Here is a 19,999-nt window from a genome sequence, read left to right as displayed (position 1 = left end):
ATAAATTGCAACAGTGGGGCATCCTACAAAATATTTGACCAGTACTTTCAAGGTCATCAAAAACAAGGAAAATCTGAGAAACTATCACAACCAAGAAGAGCCTAAGGAGACATGACAACTAAATGTAATGTGGTATCCTGGATGGGATTCTGGAACAGAAAAGGGACATCAGATTAAAAACTAAAAGAAATCTGAATAAAGTATGAACTTCAGTTAATAATAATATATTGGTTCATTAATCGTAACAAAAGCATCATACTAATGTTTAAGTTGTTAACAACAGGGGAAGCTATATCTGTGGGGGAGGGGAGTAACATAAGAATTCTATACTATCTGCTCAATTTTTCTATAAATCTAGAACTGCTTTAAAAAAAAACTAATGAAAAGGAAGGATTATATAATTTCAGCCCTTATGCCCAATTTTGTTCTTGATTTTATAATTTTGTGCTTGTTTTTAGTTTTGGGTAGACAGAAATTGATCACTTAACTTCTTCAAAAGAAAATAATTCTCTCAGGATAAATGAAATCATTTGAATGTTAAGCAGTATTCATAGGATAAAATGAAGTATTTGAACACGCTTAAATAATGAAGGAGAAACTAAAAAGTGGGCTTAATTAATAGTGAAGATTCATTTTTTTATATGTGAGAACCCTATCCACAGGAAAGTAAGTCTTCTCCCAAATGAGGGATCTGGTGGTGATTTAAAATCTACCTCTTCACCTTTCAAACCATACAAACCCATCTTTCACCACATATAGAAACCTGAAGCAGGAGACACAGAACAGAAACACCAAAGGACCATTTCTACTAGTCATTTTGAGTCAAAATGATATTATTTCAGATTTAAAGCTCAGTCAGTAAATGAACTATACTTACCAATATAATTTACACAGTCAGATAAACTTCTGGAAGCAAATGGTCCTTCATATACAGTCTTACTTTTATCAAACAAATAAACCATATAGCTATCACAGCCCCTCTGAAAGAGAAACAAACAATTAAGAAAAAAGATCCTTGAAAATCCTAGGTTCTCTGAGTACCTAAGCACCAGATTTCCTACTTTGAAATGCCAATGGTGAAGTCAGTTTCATTAGCATACATCTCACAGATTTAAGGTCTAAACTTCTGTTTAGGAAAAATAAATAAATAACTGTAGTATGGACTAAAGTGGAAAACAATCACCAAACCCAAAAGGACAAAAGCAAAAAGTCATAACAACAATATCCATAGAATGGGAACACTATTCAGCAATCAAAAGGAATAAAGTAATGATATACGCTATGACATGAATGAATCTCAAAAATATAACAGTATGAAAGAAATCAGACACAAGAGATTATAGATTATATATTTCCATTTATATGGAATGTTCAGAAAAGGCAAATCTATAAAGGTAGAAAGTAAATTAGTGATTTTTCTGGGGTGGACAGAATGGATATTAACAGTCAATGAGGGCTTCCCTGGTGGCGCAGTGGTTGGGAGTCTGCCTGCTGATGCAGGGGACACGGGTTCGTGCCCCGGTCCGGGAAGATCCCACATGTTGCGGAGCGGCTGGGCCTGTGAGCCATGGCCGCTGAGCCTCCGCGTCCGGAGCCTGTGCTCCGCAACAGGAGAGGCCCGCATACCGCAAAAAAAAAAAAAAAAAAAAGAGTCATGACCAAAATCATATTTTACCATCCATCTATCCTCTGACAGGACCTATGAGACTGCTGGTCTAATTTGAAGGTTCTAGGCTTTAGTACAAAAAGGGGAAAAAAGGGCTTCCCTGGTGACGCAGTGGTTGAGAGTCCACCTGCCGATGCAGGGGACGCGAGTTCGTGCCCCGCTCCGGGAAGATCCCACATGCCGCGGAGCGGCTGGGCCCGTGAGCCACGGCCGCTGAGCCTGCGCGTCCGGAGCCTGTGCTCCGCAACGGGAGAGGCCACAACACTGAGGGGCCCGTGTACCGCAAAAAAAACAAAACAAAACAAAAAAAAAAAAAGGGGAAAAAAAAAGGGAGGAGGGAAGTGGCACCAAAGAGAAAGTCATGCATAGTTCAAAACAACAAATGTTTCCTTTCTACCTTTTCACCTTGCAAAGCAATAAGCGTAATGAGTAGGATAAAACTAAAAGAAGAATTCTAAGATGTGGACCATCCCCCAAAGGATTCCAAGTATACATCAAAAACGCAGGGCATGCAATCTCTCTGTGACTTCTTATACTCTAGGTATATTAGAATTGTCTTACAACTCCATCCAAAACACACTGAGAGGCTGGTTTCCGAGGATCCAAAGAAATTCCCGTCTCTGAAAGAAGCTCTTGAGAACAAGTATTTATTCCAGTTTCACGCTCAATACGAGACTGTAGTGAATGAAGACTTTCATCAGGTGGTAACAGAAAAGAAATGATCTTTGCAGAAGTCATATTTAGGATGTGTACTATCTGTTTAAATAAGAAAAAAGAGAAATAAGTATTGATCGTTTGCTACATAAAAGATTCAGTGCTAGATACTAAAGAGAATTTAAGCAAAAGGCATTATCTCTGCATTAAACAAGGTTCATTCCTTTTCCAAAGTGAGATCTCCTTCTATAATTATAGAATGACAGTCTGAAAACTGAAGATAGAGTTTACTTTTCTACTGCAACAGATGTTAGTTCCAAAGAATAAAGTTTCAAAGTTCTAGGGATGTACAAAATCAAGAAATAAAACCCCCAATTTAAAAAGGTAACACTTATAGAAAAATGGTACAGATGAACTGGTTTGCAGGGCAGAAATAGAGACACAGATGTAGAGGACAAACGTATGGACACCAAGGGGGAAAGTGGCGGGGAGGGGTAGTGGTGGTGGGATCAATTGGGAGATTGGGATTGACATATATACACTAATATGTATAAAATAGATAACTAGTAAGAACCTGCTGTATAAAAAAATAAATAAAATAAAATTCAAAAATTCAATAAATAAATAAATAAATAAAAAGGTAACACTTATTTTGAGAAATATATCACTGACCTGGAAGGAAATGTTTATGAATTGCCTAATAGATGCCAACAAGTTAAGTGCTTTCACATAACATCCTATTAATTAGATCTTCTAATCTCCATTTTGGCAAAGACAGAAACCAGAGCTCTGAGAACTTCTTGCCTAAAGCCCCAATGAAAGTAGCCTGATATAGGCCAAGTAAGTGTGAGACTGAGTTAGGTGGGGCTCTACCCCGGTAACCAAGGACAGCCACAGAGTTAGAGGTCAGTCTTTTGAACACAACGTAATTTTAAATCCTTTTCCTTCTACTGTCCTTAGATAAGCCATACAAAGTTAATACCTATGTTTCCCCAACGCCTTATATTGACCAGTGTATACAAATGATTAAAATTATCTCTGCTAGAAACGTTTATTACAGAAGTAAAGCACTAATTTTCTTTTAATATACAATAACCTTCTGAGTTTAAAAAAGGTGGGGGGAAGAGAAGGTAATCTTCCAAGTTGACATGGATTACAGTACAAGCATACCAGCTGAGATCTTCCATTCCATCCTGGCCTAGGCAGATTTCACACTGTGACAGTGACCACTAAGAACAATAGCAGAAATTTAGTATGAAAATCCTAAGGTGGACATTTACTTTTATACAGGGTATATTTCAAACTAGGGTGGGGTGATCATAGCATCCCACTACTAAAGCCGAGCTAGAAGGGAGCAAAAGAAAGCGTGAGGAAATACAACCTAAATTAACCTTTTTGTTCACTCAAATATTTGATAAGTACCTACTATGGTACATACTATTTAGTGTGTTGTACTAGTAATGGGTATGCAAATTGAGTAACTTACTGATCCTTGCCCTCCATAGGATAACAGTCAAATAAAAGATATTAAAGAAACATTGAAAGAACTAAAATACAATGCAAAATGCAATAGGTACTGTAATGATGTAAAATATTGTGCCAATTCCAAAGGAGATTACTTGGTGGGAGGAGAGGGATGCTTTATAAAGGACGCACTATTTGAGCTAAACTTTGAAAAGGAAGAATGATTAGAACAAGAAAAGAGTAAAGAAGAAAGGTTCTTCTAGGCAGAAAACAACAAGGTAGGCAGAGACGTAGAAGGGGATGAGCATAATCAGAGAATAAAAATTACTCAGTTCAAGTGTACCTAAAATGATGTCCCCTTAGGGCATAACAGGAGCTAAGCCTGGAAGTGCAGGATGAAATGAGACCAAGATAGATTCTGAATACCAATGTTAAGAGTTTGGACTTTGAAAGGGAACTATGGAAGGCTTTCTAAATTGAGAACCTGGCAAGTTCAGAATTGTTAAAACATTCAAAAGATACATCTCACAAAATAATTGGATATGTAAATTGAAGAACATGGAATAGTCAGATAGCCAAAGTTTCCGACCTAGGTAACTGGAAGGGTGACAGTGCAAGTAAGAGGCACAGGAAAAGCTGCAGAAGTAATTAACGGAGCAAATGTGCTCAGTTTTTAATGAATTATGTCTTGGATAAGTGGGACCACCAAGTGTACTTATAAATACTCTGCAGAGAGTTGTATAGTCACAACTAAGGAGATAAATTTGGAAGTTATCCATACTCAGTTTATAGTTAAAGTTATACAACTGGAGAGACTGCCAAAGAAAAGGAAGAAAAGTAATATGGAAGAAGAGAAAGCTAAGGAGAGACTCTTAGTGGCAAAGAATGTTCAGTACACTTTTTTCAACTTTGCTACATACTTAAAGTTTTTCATAATAAACAGTTGGAAAAATATGCCATTCCCTCCTTGAACAATGTAATAAACACCTCAGAAAAATGCCCTGCAATAATACCAACCTGTTTTGCAGTTCATGCTTCTGTGTGCATGACATTCCCCTGCCTGTAAATCTTTCCTCCTGCCCATTCCCAGGATTAACACTTACTTATCCTTCAAAGTTCAGTCCTATTATTACGTCTAGGAAGCATCCCTGAACTACTATGAATAGTACCCTACACATACCTTATTCTGTACAACCTCAAAATAATATTGATCTTTTAAAGAAGACATTACTGTACCTGAGCTATAAATGTGTGTGTGTATATATATATATTTTATATATATATATATATATATATATATATATATTTGCTCAGATTCACAGATATGCAAACCGTGGTGTTGCAAACTGAACTAAAGCCTATAGACCACAAAACACATAGGAGGACTCTTTCCCCATGCTCTACAACAAGCACATGCTCACAGACCCCTTCCAAGTAAAAGTGATGCTATGATTACCATGACAAGGCTAAAAAAAATCTGAGATAAAAACCGAAATTTTTTGAAGGCAACAAAGAACTAAAGAGTGTCACCAAGTCCTGCTTGTCTAACACATTGGGGGATGATTTATTCCTTGGCACAGTAGAAGAAAACCAAATCATGATATCAGATATCTCTTCAATGTTAGCCAAGAATGACACCAACATGGCCTCAAGTTCCTATTTAAAAAAGTATATTGGGCTTCCCTGGTGGCACAGTGGTTGAGAGTCCGCCTGCCGATGCAGGGGACATGGGTTCGTGCCCTGGTCCGGGGAGATCCCACGTGCCGCAGAGTGGCTGGGCCTGTGAGCCATGGCCGTTGAGCCTGCACGTCCGGAGCCTGTGCTCCGCCACGGGAGAGGCCACAACAGTGAGAGGCCCGCGTACCACAAAAAAAAAAAAAAAAAGTATATCAACATGAGAGTAAAACGTTATATGACTAGTTCTTTCTCATTTCAATTTTAGAAATGCTACCTGCTACAAGCAATCAACAAATATGAAAAGACCATAGATGAGAGTTGTTTTGGGGTATACAGCATAATAGAACCTCTCATTCATATCACTGGATATTTACTGAGAACCTGGTACATGCCCTGCTTTGTACACAATGCTGGCATAGGGACGGTGTGGTGGTAGGGTAGACAACTGTTAATAAAAGTAGTAAAAACAATCCTAGCATTGAAAAGACAATCTGTAGAGAGAGGCATGAGTGGAAGATGAGAAACAATTAGAGAATATATAATAGTAAAAATGATTAAATGACAAACTGTGAAGTAGAGACCATTCAGAGAAAAGGAAAGTTGAATACATGCCAGTGTAGGTGAGGAGATACACAGAGATAGGTATCAGTCTGGGCAGAAGCATCTGTCGAAGCACAAAAATGCATAATGGACTTGATGGCATAAGGAGCAGTGACAAGCTGGTCCTAAGTGAAGTAAAGGGTAAGAGAAACGAAACAAGCACTTGGATGGGGTGGACCTGAATTAAGAAAGCCCCCAAAAGCCAAGCAGATCAGTTTAGACTTGACTTGGTAGGCAAGAAAGAACTGTTAAGTTTCCTGGACAGGAGAATAAAAAAGCATTTTCAGAAGATGAGACAGGCAGTTCATGTTGCATGGACTGTAGGATGGAAAGGAAATATAGAGGCATGAAAGCCAGGTAGGAACCTTCCTCACCAAACCAAATCTAGTACGATTAGACCTAAATGAATCAAATGGTACCAATATGAAAAAGGGGAAAACCCAAAAGATGCTACAAAGGAATAATCAACAAGACCATTTCAAAGTAAAACTGAGAACGCTTACTAAAGAAATAAAAATGCATCCACTCTAAGAATATCATCATCTTTTTCATATAAGCATCAGGAAAAGATTATTAAAATATATTTATGCCCATTTTCCAAGTAAGTTTGTTAACTTCAATGCAAGTCTTAGGAAGTAGACCCCATTCAAACTAACCTTCAAATTCAGAATGTGATCCATTAATACAAAACATCTTGGCTGCTTCAAAGTAAGATCAATAGGTCCTCCTCTCTGCTGAGGATCCCAGTTTAGCATCAACTGTAGCCAGTTTTCCATGGGTTCTACTATTAAACTAGAAAACATACAAAAATGGGATAAAACTCATTACGTTCCAATTTTCTTTTAGTTTTGTAAAAAAAGAAAAGGTAGTTTTACAGGTTGTCCATTTCCTTTGTCATTATTTGCATCATTTTATATCTTACTTTCAAATAATTCATGAAATGACACATGATAAGCCTTTTTTCCATAAAAAAACAACCCCAAACCCACATATGCAAGTTACCGGCAACTCCAACAGGTGAATCCAGTTCCATTCCCTAAGGAACCCATTCACCACAGTATCCCAAGAGTGTTCTTAGCACCTAAGCCAATCAGTTGAATGGCAGTTCTTGTTCCCACTAGACCTGTGCTATCCATATGGTGGCCACTAGTCACAAGTGGCTATTTGCATTTACACTTAAGTTAATTAAAACTAAATAAATTTCAAATTCAGTTCTTCAGTCATACCACCCACCTTTCAAGTATTCAGATACTCATGTGGCCAGCACAGATATAAAACATTTCCATCATCACAGAAAGTTCCACTGGATAATGCTGTTTGAAACAGACAACAACTCTACTACTGTTCTTTTAAAACCCTGAAGAAACTGAGGCAAACTTCCTCAACTAAAATATACATACCTACAAAGGCTATTTGGTTGAGGTAAATGGCTACTAAACCGAACTTCTCCTGTCATCTCTTCGCATGCAAATATACACTTTGGATCCTTCTTCTTAATCTTCTCATGCCTATAAAAGCAAAAGCTACCTCAGTTGACAACCTGATTCTCACAAACACTAAGAATTTTTGCCTTTTAATTTTATCCAATTATGTGTTAAAAAGCAATTATACCATTTAAAGAAAGGTTGGGGGGGGAGTGGGCAACTGAAAATTTCCATTCCCATTAATCATACCAAAGTTCTCTCCCATTTCTTACCAGGTAAATGGCTGCAGATGATGCAAAAAAGGCCTATACCCAGCAATACACTCAAACACCATGGTCCCAAAGCTCCAATAATCAACAGTGGCTGTGTAAGGCTTATTCTCAAAGAGCTCTGGGGCCTTAAAAAGAAAAAATGCTTTAAACATCAACACTGTAAGAGAAAAGCTACATGAGTTTTGAACTATTATATTCACGACCTTCAGAAATAAGAATGAGAATCCTGTACACTTAAATTCAAAGAAACAATACATGTCTTACCAGATATTGCAATGTTCCCACAAAAGATGTACACAGACTTCCTTGATCAACATCTTTGGCATATCCTAAATCAATTATTTTATGCATAATCTGCAAAATAGTAAGTATTAAATGGTTGAGAAATTTGAAAAGGAAAGGCAATGATGTCCTTATAAGGCTCTGGAGAGGGTGGTGGTGAAGAGCATGGGCTCTGAAATAACACAAACATGTTTCAGGCCTGAGCTCCATCACTTAAATAGCCATGTGATCTTGATGAAGTTACTTAACTTCTCTCAGTTTCCTATGTAATAGTATTACTAACAATCCCTACTTCACAGAATTGCTATTAGGATTCAATGAAATAGTGAAAATAATTTAACAGTGTCTGACATATGGTAAAAACTAAATATAGACTGGCTATTAATTTTTACTTTGGTATATTCAGAATAAGCTTGATTCATTAAAACTGGAAGGCAAAGGCAACTTCCAAACTTGTAAGAAGCATCATACCATTTTAGAGTGGATCAATGTGAGTAAACACCTATCTAACTTCAAGAATATCCTGAAGTCTCGGGATACAAAAAAACCCCAAATAGTTGGTGCAAAGCATACACAAAGAGCTTCTAAGAGAAGATGCATCATCAAGGTTTCATCACCTCCAACTGATCATTATCTTCACTACTAAGGCCACACAATCCAATTCAAGGTTTAGATTCTTGGCTTTACATCTTTATTGGAATGGAATTTGGGCACGAGAAGCAAGAAAACTGCTCAAATTACTTTGATAAAAATATACGTTCCAGGAATCAATTCACAATTTCTGGTTCTTCTCAAGCTGACTCTTTTAGGAATCTGAGAATTCAAGGTTTTGAATTTTAATTAAATATAGAACTTAGGACTTTTGGGGAGGAGAAAGAGTTTTGTTTTGTTGTTCTTAAATAAGAAACATACTTTAAACATATTTTTTTCTTAAAGCAGACCGAGGATGTGTGTGTTTTTTGGATGTGCTTCGTAAGGATTAACAAATTACTTACTCACTGCCTACTACCTCTGCTAGATACTGTGCTGGAAAAAAGAAATGAACAAGACAGGTGTAGTCCTTCTCTAATGGAGCTAACTGTATTAGCAGAGGAGACAAACAGCTAAACACAAAACCACACTTCAGTGTAGTGAGGGCTGGGATGAAGTATAGAATGCTATGGAGGGCACCAAACCTCAAAGACTAAACTACATCATGGAGACTCTATTCGATTGGCATGAACATTTCTTCAGGTTTTACCTACCTTTCCACCAACATCCTGAAGAACTATGTTTTCAGGTTTTAGATCACGATGTATAATTTTGTTTTCATGCAAATATCGTATCCCAGATCCTAAATAAAGTTTAAAATGTATTTTCAGGTAATAAACAACACTGAATTAAAAAAAATTCATCTCACATTTTGTACAGATCTGCTCTGATGCTCGAATTTATATGGACCATAACTACATGATTAATGATTTAATAGAAGCTCAGATTTTCTCCACAGAAAATACAGTAACAAATACTGCAGAATTGTAACATGTATTCATTTAACTTATGAAAATTAATATTAAAAAGAAATGGAACAAGCAATTGAGAAAATCCCTGTATTTATCATTGGAGCCTTTCCTTCCGACCTAGATCACCCTCTTCAACTAGACTTTTGCCTCCATGACCTAAGAAAAGAAGCAAAATCAAAATATACAGAGAAACATAGTCTGGGCTTTTGAACTTCCTCCAAGGGCCTACGTCCTTGTTATTTTAGGAACTTTGCAGGAGTAATTATGATTAAAAAGAGACTTCACCCTAAAAGAACCTGGGCCCATGAGATGCAATGCCCCTGGTAAATAAAGTTACTATGTTAATCAGGGAGGGAGCAGGAGTACAACTCAATAAGGTCATTTCACACCGTTTTTTTTTTCTGGCAATTGGAACATCTATTAGTCAAATGGACACCTAGCCAAACACAAAAAATAAAAAACAAAATATCCTAATTTTAACTTAGCATCAACGGTAATAGTTAAATTTTTCTAATAATTTCTTACAGATAAAAAATTTCTTATAAAGTTTCTTATAGTTAAAAACCTATGCTTTGTACAGTACATCAACAATTCTCCTAATTCCCAAGTAGTATATAGAATCTTTTATAGACCAAAGGGGCATTAAATTATGATGGCATTTTCATATTGATTACATACCTATATCACTCAGTAAAGAAAGTATCTGGCTTTCTTTAAGTCCACAGCAATTTTCTGGTTTGTTGAGTAGCTAAAGAAAAAAAGAGTCTAAAAATGTATATTGCCAATATTGCTGGGCAGTAATACCGATATATTAATCATTAATCATTATACTCTGAGAGAATACTCAAATAAGAAAATAAGTCATGATTAAGAAAATATAAGGAGGAAAATTACCAAATCCATACTGAGGACATGTAAATTTCATGACAAGGTTTATACAAGTAAAGATAAAGGGAGAAAGTTTTTAAAATCGAAAAAGTTGAAAAATCTCACAGATAAATATGTAAAGATAGCCATATGGTAGGTTTAAAATGAGATCAGAAAGAAAGATTTGCAACAGAGAAAACAACTTATTAATAAACACTTTAAACACTGATACTGTGGACTAAAACCATCAATACAGTCCCATCCTGAAAACACCACCACCAATAATAAAAAATGCATGTTGTAAATTAGGGGTCAGCAAATATTCCCTGCAAAGGGCCAGAAAGTAAGTACTTTAGGCTTTGCAGGCCATATAATCTGTCACAATTACTCAACTCTGCTGCTATAGTAAGAAAGCAGCCACAAAAGCAGAGAACAGGCCATACACTCCTGACTCTTACTCTACTGTATTGAGTGGGATTCGAACACTGCTAAAGTTCATGATTTACTATCTCATCATCTCAAAACATCCACACTACCTTCCGGAGATCTCCTCCAGAACAATATTCCATTGCTAGAAGAGGCACATCATTAATCAAAAAATTCAATTCCTCAGGAACATCACAGGCCTTTACAACATTGGCGTGGTTCAACCTAACAAGGGGAAAACATTATAATAAAAAATTTGTTTCCAATGAAAAGGAACTGAGTTTGAAATGGTAGTTAATTGGGGGGCAGGGAGGGGAAGAACGGCTGACATTATTTATAATATTCTAATCTCTCATTTGCATAATTAAAAATTAATACTTGTTAAAAAGAAAATCTAGATTAAAATACTATCACAATTACTACTATTACATTTTTATATGCCAAGTAGTAAGCACTTTACATACATTAACTCATTTACTTATCACGATAATCCTACTATAGGTAGATTTTTTAAGAGTTTCATCACACAGGAGAAAACTGAAGCACCAATTGGTTAAGTAACATAAGATCACACAGCGAGTAAGTGGTCAAGTAAGGATTCAAATCTGGCAGTCTGGCTCCAAAGCCTATATCATACTACCTCTCCCATAATCACTTACAGTGTCACCCAGCTGTGATCACTATTAAAATTTTGGCATATTTCCTCCCAGTTTTTAATTTGTGCACAAATACATTTTTTTCAATAAATATCAAATCACATTATATATTATTTCCTAACATCTTTTTTTAACCTTAGCAATATATCATCCCATCATCATCATCATCATCATGCAGTGGATCTCAAAACTGGAATAGATTCCCAGGGCCTAGGGACCTAAAGAAACAGAATTTCCATGTGTAGGGCCTGAGGATTTATATTGTTAACAAGCTTTCCTAGTGATTCTGCCACACAGCCAAGTTTGAGAACCATTATAGTGCATCAAGAACACTTTAGTCAGAAAGTACTTATTTCAAATCCAGACTCTTACTGCCTACCAGTTGTATGACTCTATAAGCTTCAACTTCCTGCTTTATAACATAGAGATAATGCCTAAACTCAGGGTTGTTGTGACAACTAGAAGAATTATTTGCAAGTACATATTAGCACACTACCCATGGAGGTTTTAAAATATGTCCACTTCTCCCTTCAAAAGCTTAATTCTCTTTCCCTTGAGTAGAGGCTGTATTTAGTGACTAATTTCTAACAAATAGAAGTTATTTGTAGGACTTCCCTGGTGGCGCAGTGGTTAAGAATCTGCCTGCCAATGCAGGGAACACAGGTTTGATCCCTGGTCCGGGAAGATCCTACATTCCGTAGAGCAACTAAGCCTGTGCACCACAACTACTGAGCCTCCACTCTAGAGCCTGCAAGCCACAACAGCTGAGCCCATGTGCCACAACTACTAAAGCCCGCGTGCCTAGAGCCCGCGCTCTGCAACAAGAGAAGCCACTTCAATGAGAAGCCTGTGCACCACAACCAAGGGTAGCCCCTGCTCGCCACAACTAGAGAGAGCCCGCATGCAGCAAGAAAGACCCAATGCGGCCAAAAATAAATAATAAAATAAAATAAAAACATTTATAAAAAAATTATTTGTAAAGGATGGAGTGTTACTTCTGAGGAAAGATCATAAAGATATGTCAGCTTTCAACTTGCTCTCTCTCTCAGATCACTGACTTCGGAGAAAGCTAGCTGACATGTCATGAAGACATTCAAACTTCCCTATGGACAGGCCCATATGGTGAGGAACCGATGCCTCTAACAAACAGCCACTAAATAAGCTTGGAAGTGGATACTCCAGCCCCACTCAAGCCTCTGGAAGACTGCAGCCCCAGTCAACATTTTGAGATGTTTCAGAAGAGATATCCTGAGTCAAAACCACCCACCTAAGTCATTCCCAAATTCCTAAACCACAGAAACTGTGAGATACCAAGTTTGTTGTTTTCAGCCACTAACTTTGAAGATAATTTTTTACAAAGCAATAGATACACTGTTTAACAAAGTAGGTGAGAGTAAAGAAATGAGAGTAGTGATTGTTATTTAACTATAAAGTGTAATAGACGAGCACTGCCCAAGATCTAGAAGAAACAGATTCTGCTCTCAGAAAGCTGAGTCTGATAATATGTAGCTGACTTTTTAAACTAAACCTACCTAAGCATGATGTGATGTTATTACTTGAAATAGAACACATATATTTAATGAGAAAGAGAAAAATATGTTCGTCAAAATATCCTAAGAAGAATGGATTCCTAGCCTCCTTCCCTATGATGACATCTGGATGGGCTGCAAAACTGGGGAAACTTAAGTCATCAAGTACACTTACTTCTTCATGATCTGGATTTCATGGCACCACCGTTCTCTGTTTTTGGTGCTTAGCTCCAAGCGACAAGACTTAATTGCTATTTTGAGATCAAGTTCCTGCCAAAATAGAAAGTCAACAGAAAATTATAAATTAGGTTCTTGTGCAGATTTACTTGCTAAGAAAGAAATGCCAACCTGGGGAAACAAAACTCTTTAGCTTTACTAATTAAACATATTTATCTACAGTTCTCTTGAGCCAATGCTTTTGCCAGGTAAACCATGAGACTATTAAACTAATGCTTTAAAACTGACCTTCAAACACACCAAAGCACACAAGCAAAAAGTCACTGAGGCTGATCCTATAACAGATCTCTTCAGAACACTGTCTCATATATACTGCTAGAATAATACAAAGGCCCTGTCTCCCCAGTAAACTCTTTTTTGAATTTAGTCAAGACAGCTAACAAGGGCCCCAGGCTCCAGCATAACTAGAATGAGGAGAATAACGCAGGGCTCCCAAGCTCAACAGCAAGAAATAGTTTTAATATGACCAAACCTAGGGCTTCCCTGGTGGCGCAGTGGTTAAGAGTCCTCCTGGGGCTTCCCTGGTGGCACAGTGGTTGGGAGTCCGCCTGCCGATGCAGGGGACACGGGTTCGTGCCCCGGTCCGGGAAGATCCCACATGCCGCGGAGCGGCTAGGCCCGTGAGCCATGGCCACTAAGCCTGCGCGTCCGGAGCCTGTGCTCCGCAATGGGAGAGGCCACAACAGTGAGAGGCCCACATATCGGAGTCCGCCTGCCAATGCAGGGGACGCGGGTTCAAGCCCTGGTCCAGGAACATCCCACATGCCACGGAGCAACTAAGCCCGTGCTCCACAACTACTAAGCCTGCACTCTAAAGCCCGCAAGCCACAACTGCCAAGCCCATGTGCCACAACTACTGAAGCCTGCGCGCCTAGAGCCCATGCTCTGCAACAAGAGAATGAGAAGCCCCCGCACCGCAAGGAAGAGGAGCCCCTGCTCGCCGCAACTAGAGAAAGCCGGCACACAGCAACAAAGACCCAACACAGCCAAAGATAAAAATAAATTTATTTTTAAAAAAATGACCAAACCTAATTAAAAAAAACTCCAAAATTAGTTCCTAATCTTTGCATTCCAAATGACATTAAAAAATCTTAACAATGATTGTATATTTCCATATCTATAAAATGAACCTAACAGCTCTTGCCTCTATGACTAGTAATTCAGCCAATTCTAACTGAAATCAAACCCAACCTGATGCACATTACAGGAAGTAGCCAGACCTCATCACATTCTGGCAACATAATAATGCAGCCCAGGAACAGGAAGCAAGACAGCTTGTATGGGATGGTCTGAAATGGGGGATAGCTAGAGATAAGACAGCTGATGTATAGAGAGAGAGTAAGGAACTAGGACAGACTACAATCCAACCTAACCACTATCCTCCCTCCCTCCAACCTTTTGTTTTGCGTAGGTACCCGGTTGTTGCTAGGTCCCATGTAAGCTTTTACTACCAGGGAGTCAATCTAACCATGAAAAACATTAAGTCCTAAATGATCATATATGAATAAGGCAGGAAGCTATCTATTTCGAAAAGATCCCACCCTATAGGATCCTTCAACTTCTCAGTTTATATTTCACCTACTCTGTGAAGGCCTTCTTCACTCTACCTTTTCATAAAGAACGTTCTATGGAAAGTTTATGGATGTCCAGCAAAACAAAGAAGAGTTCTGTGTTTAAAAAAAAAAAGGTAATATTCGGGAGATGGATGGTGGTGATGGCTGCACAAAATGTGAAGGTACTTAATGCCACAGAACTGTACACCTAAAAATGGTTAAAATGGCAAATGTTATGTATATTTAACCACAAAAAAAAAATTGGAAAATACTAAGTTAAATTAGTTTCTTTACTATAGGACTTCACAGAGCTTTTAATATGCTAATGTGGGTTATGACTCTCCAAATGAATAAATATTATATGCAGCATTTATACAACGTACTGATCACTGTGTCCTTTTTTCAAAGCATTTCACAAGCTTAGTTTTTCCAAACACGTTTTGAGATGTGCCACCCTATTCCCTAGGAAGAGTTCTTTGGTTATTTTGCCATGCTTCCACATCACTTTACCAATACCTTCATTATATAGGGTACCAAATTGTACGTAAAGTGTCTACTTTTCCCACTAGGCTTGAAATTTCCTTGAGGGTAGAAAATACTGTTTTTGTTGATTCTGGTACCATCAGCACCCAGCACAGTAATTAGCTAAATAAACCATCTCACATCCTTTTCCCTTTCTCGTTGTGATTTAAGAAGCATAGGTGAAATATTGAGACGTGGCTTCCACCAAAACACAAGGATCTTGAAAGCTGTAAACTCAAAGCTGTAAGTGAAAAGGTAATGATGCTGTTTCCAAGTCTTATGACAGAGGATTTCTTCTCTTCTCACTACAGACTCAGTTGTCAAACGTCCCAGTTCTGGGGAAGGGTCACTGTGGACATCTGGAAAGTTCCTGAGAGATTTCTAAGATTCTAGAGGAACCCAAATCTCTTCCATTTAAAAAGTGATGAATTCCATAGAGACAGAAAGTAGAATGGTGGTTGCCAGAGGTTGGGGGGAGGAGGAAATGGGGGCAGAGGGGTGTGTTATTATTGTTTAAAGGGTACAAAGTTTCAATTTGGGAAGATGAAAATCTTCTGGAAATGGATGGTGATGACTGTTGCACAACAATGTAAACGTACGATGCTACGGAACTGTACACTTAAAAATGGTTAAAATGGTAAATTTTATGTTATATATTATACTTTACCACAATTTTTTAAAAAAATTGATGTATTCATCCATCCCCAGCCAGGGACCAAGCAAAGCAGTCACATAAGCATGCTAGCATGCATACTTCTTTTTCTTATGACCAGACTGAGGGGCAGGTTTAGATAACAAGACCACAGTCAATATTCTGCTGGAAGTATTCGGCTCCCTCTCTTTACTCTTTGAGTGCCTTATGTCTGATGGTGAAAATTATTAAATTTACTACTTGTCTGGCTGTCAAAGTACTTAATGCCTTAGTCCTTCACCTTCCTTTCTCCCTGTCTCCGAGATTCCCTCCTATGCTCTATCTAGAAACCTGCTTCACAAAATGTCCTCAGTTATATCAGTGACATTTGTCATTGCAACTGCCACACAAACAAGCCTATTCCTCCCAGGTAGATTCCCATCTACCCTACCTCCCACCCTATATGGTGGGCTCTCTACTCACACCCATATTTCTTAGGACAGCAAATCATGCTTTCTCCTCTTCAACCCACTTCTTAATTCATAGGCCCATGCAAGCATTTTAGTAATACCTTAACTGTTCATCTTGTCCCATCTGTTTTTCCACACAGATTTATCTTTTACAAAAAATCTTTGAGAACACCACTTTTACCTTGACATTTCCTTTTTTAATGTCAATTAATGATGATGAAGATGATGACAACAGCAACAACACAGCAGCAGCAGGAGCTAACATCTGAGGGCTTACCATGGGCCAGGTACTCTATTTAGCTTTAGACACATCATTACCTTATTTAACTCTCAAACAGACCCATGATGTACATACATTATTATAAACATTTCATACATGACAAAACAAAAGCTATACTGCAGGGATTATTATTCCAGGGTCTATAAACCTAACAGGTCTGTGAATGTCCTTCTAAAGAGCATGGACCCCCTCAAACGGCAATGCATAAAGTTGTGTGGGTGTGCATCTGTGCATTTGTCTGGGGAAAGGGTTCATAACTTTTATTGGTGTATCAAAAGACTGGCTCAAACATGATTGTTAGCTGCTGCTACAATGGTTAAACATTTTCAGTTAAATCAAAGCACAACTCCCAAGTCTGATGTTGACTGTCTTCCACCTGCTAGAGCACCTCACCCTCAATCTATCTCCTTCCCTTGTGAAGCCATGATCATTTTTACCAGCTGATCCTCATTTGTTCATTACCTAGAACGCGTCCCCAATTCCGAAGCCTACCCAATGCGTCCAAAAGCTTAACTGTGGACACACCATGACACCGTCCTTACCTACTCCAAGCACTACAGACATCACAGGCCTCCAAGTACACACATGAACACACATTCCAACAGGCAGGCCCATCTTCTCCCACACTTATGCTCATAACACACACTCTGATGTGCGTCTGCCTTACACACCCTGACCCTGCATTCAGAGGGACACACACGAACCCGTCACGCTCAGTAAACACTTTGTCACATTTTGACAGTCATAACAAAAGTTCCCCATAATAGCTCTACCTCACACACACTGACCAGGACCTCTGGTACAACCTCGGACTCACACACCAGGTTCACAAACACAACTTGTGCGCTCTCTCTCTTACACACACACAGACACACACATACACGCTCACTGGCCCACAATACTGCCCAAGGTCTCACCACCAATCTCTCACATACTGACAGTCACTGTGTTCCACAGGCGCCCTGACGAACACCCACCGCCGCTCCCTCGCGCGCCCCGCCTCACCCGATGTTGGTACAGGGAAACATTCCCGAAGCCGCCGGTGCCCAGCCGCTCCCGCATCTCCCAGGGCCCGCCCGCGCCCGGCCGCAGCCCCGGGGGCCGCTCCATGGGGCGGGAGGGCTAGAGTCCTCAGGTCCCGCCACTGTTCCGAGGCCGGTTCCGGGCTGCCGAGGCTCGCGGGTCTCTCTTCTCGCGAGAGGATGCGTCACTTCCGGTAACTGCGGCAGGAGAAAAACCCCGCCCCAACTTCTCCCGGGGGCCGCAGGGGCCCGCAGGAGCCCAGCCGGGGAAATGGTGGTGAGAGGACGCGAGCGTTTTCAATCCATTCTAAGTGCCCCGGGAATTTTCGTGACTGAGAGAACCCACATGTGTTTTTCCAGTCTTCAAAAATATAAGATCCCTCCAAACCCTTCATTCCCTTTAAATCAGTTTCCAAACCAGTCTTTCCCGTATTCGTCTTTTCTAAACGTCACGTCGTCTCCACCCCTGTCTACACTTCACGTTTCTTCAGACCTCTGCCATCTATCCTCCAGCTTCACCACCCGCTGAGGTGGCACTGGCAAAGGCCACCAAGGATTTGAATATTGCGAAATCCGTAGAACTAGAAAGAATTCTGCATTAACAGGCCCACTGATGCATTAGGCTTCATAGTTCTTTTTCTTCTCTTAAATGATTAATCATCTTCCATTGACAGGTCAGCTCTTCTTTTGCTTGACTTCCTATACACCTGTTCCAGGATCTCCCCTATAACCCCAAACAACTCAAGGATGTGACGCTGTTCCGGAGTGAAGAATGCTCCTCCTGACTTCGGGAGCTTTTCCCTAAACGCCCTCACTGAGCTTGTTGTCAGGCATACCCCCAGTTGTGGGTTTGCCAGCTCGGTAGTTCCTCATTGTGGGGATTGTTTCCCATGAGCAATGCAGGGCTGCAGGGGCAAGCTTCCGAATGCTATTGGTGCAACAAGAAGTGTTTGAGTGGCAGATTGCCTTAGAATAGGGGAACCAGCTCCCCGTTTTCACTTTGAGTTCGTTGTATGCTTCACGGAACTTGGGGATCTCATCAATCACTCCAAGATATAACATCAGCATGGAATTACATTCTCTAAAGAAATGTGTCAGCTGTATTAAGTGTGGTCATTTGAACCTCACTTGAGATTATGTGCACTTGAACCATCATTTGCGCAGCCCGGCCTATAAGCTACATAGAATTCCAGCTAACACCTTGTGACACATGACTGTGCCACAACAGATGTAGCATGTTGAGACTTCTCAAGGTGGATACAGCATGTGCACCAGAGCAGTGCTACTGGCTGCTTTGAAAGCACTGAATAGGCTTTGGCAGAGCAATGTCTGTTGTCACCAGAATCTCTGAATATTGCAATGAGAATGTTGAACACTGTATGATACAAAACGAGTCGTGTTGTAGTTGTTCATCAGTAACCTGTGTGTGGAATCAGAGATTCTGGTTTCCCATATGTGCTTGCTAGCCATGGAGCTGGAGCATCAGACTTGGAAGTGGCAAATGGTACCTCCAAAAACATGTCCCTTAGAGCTGGGCAGACTGCACAGATGATTGTGGCAGCTTGTTCTAATAGTATGAAGCCCTCACTTGCTAGGTGTACAGCATCTAGCTCTGGAGTGTATCTGATTTCCACAGGTGGGGCCAAAATCCCATAATTCTCACTTGGAAGAGCTGCGAAGGGATGCTGAGGACCTGAAGACCCTGAAGCGGCCATCTTCGCAGGAACTGGGTTGTTTCCCATAGTTCACTTTTTGAGGTTTTTCTGAATTAAAAAAAATCCTGGCAGGTTAACTTCAGGCTCCGTAATCTTCAAGTTTGCCAGTTTGTTTTCTTCATGTAAAAAATGGAGGTAATAATACCTACCTCATAGATATTTTGTGAGGATTAAGTAAAACAGTGTCTGGGCCATAAATGTCCAGTATATAGGAGCAATTATTTTTCTTTTGGCTTCCAAGATCTGGCATTCTCCTGTGATCACTCTCTCTCTCTCTCTCTGCTCTTTCTCCATGTACTTATTGGATCACTCTATTTCCGAGCACTCCTTAAATATTGACATTTCTCAGGTAGTCATCTTCAGCTTAGGACTGTATTCACCCTACTTCCATCCATTCTCATAATTTCACCTATGGCCTATACCCTGATGAGCCCCAAAACCCTATCACCAAACCAGATCTCCATGAATTTGTAACTATCAAACAGCAACTAAAACTCAGTATCTAAAGGAGAACTCGTCTTCTTTTTAAAAATCTGCCCCTCCTCTTCCC

The 19,999-nt window shown here is 39.5% G+C and overlaps 1 protein-coding gene across 1 annotated transcript in view; it reads right to left on the bottom strand.

The window, feature by feature from the left end:
• CHUK (component of inhibitor of nuclear factor kappa B kinase complex) overlaps window positions 1-17,856 on the bottom strand; it is a 34,479-nt gene extending 16,623 nt beyond the window's left edge. The window contains exons 1-11 of the mRNA XM_082854911.1: window positions 17,718-17,856; window positions 13,195-13,289; window positions 10,945-11,059; window positions 10,220-10,289; window positions 9,284-9,372; window positions 8,022-8,111; window positions 7,758-7,882; window positions 7,462-7,569; window positions 6,718-6,853; window positions 2,228-2,422; window positions 878-980 (exon numbers count right to left, since the gene is read on the bottom strand). Coding sequence (XP_082711037.1) covers window positions 878-980; window positions 2,228-2,422; window positions 6,718-6,853; window positions 7,462-7,569; window positions 7,758-7,882; window positions 8,022-8,111; window positions 9,284-9,372; window positions 10,220-10,289; window positions 10,945-11,059; window positions 13,195-13,289; window positions 17,718-17,822 — 1,231 coding nt within the window. The 5' untranslated portion in view covers window positions 17,823-17,856. The remainder of the gene's footprint in view (window positions 1-877; window positions 981-2,227; window positions 2,423-6,717; window positions 6,854-7,461; window positions 7,570-7,757; window positions 7,883-8,021; window positions 8,112-9,283; window positions 9,373-10,219; window positions 10,290-10,944; window positions 11,060-13,194; window positions 13,290-17,717) is intronic.
• Window positions 17,857-19,999: the final 2,143 nt, after the last annotated feature.

This window comes from Leucopleurus acutus, assembly GCF_964270905.1.
Source record: "Leucopleurus acutus genome assembly, chromosome: 14".
In the NCBI taxonomy this organism is placed as follows: domain Eukaryota; kingdom Metazoa; phylum Chordata; class Mammalia; order Artiodactyla; family Delphinidae; genus Leucopleurus; species Leucopleurus acutus.
This window is presented reverse-complemented; position numbering and strand designations above follow the sequence as displayed.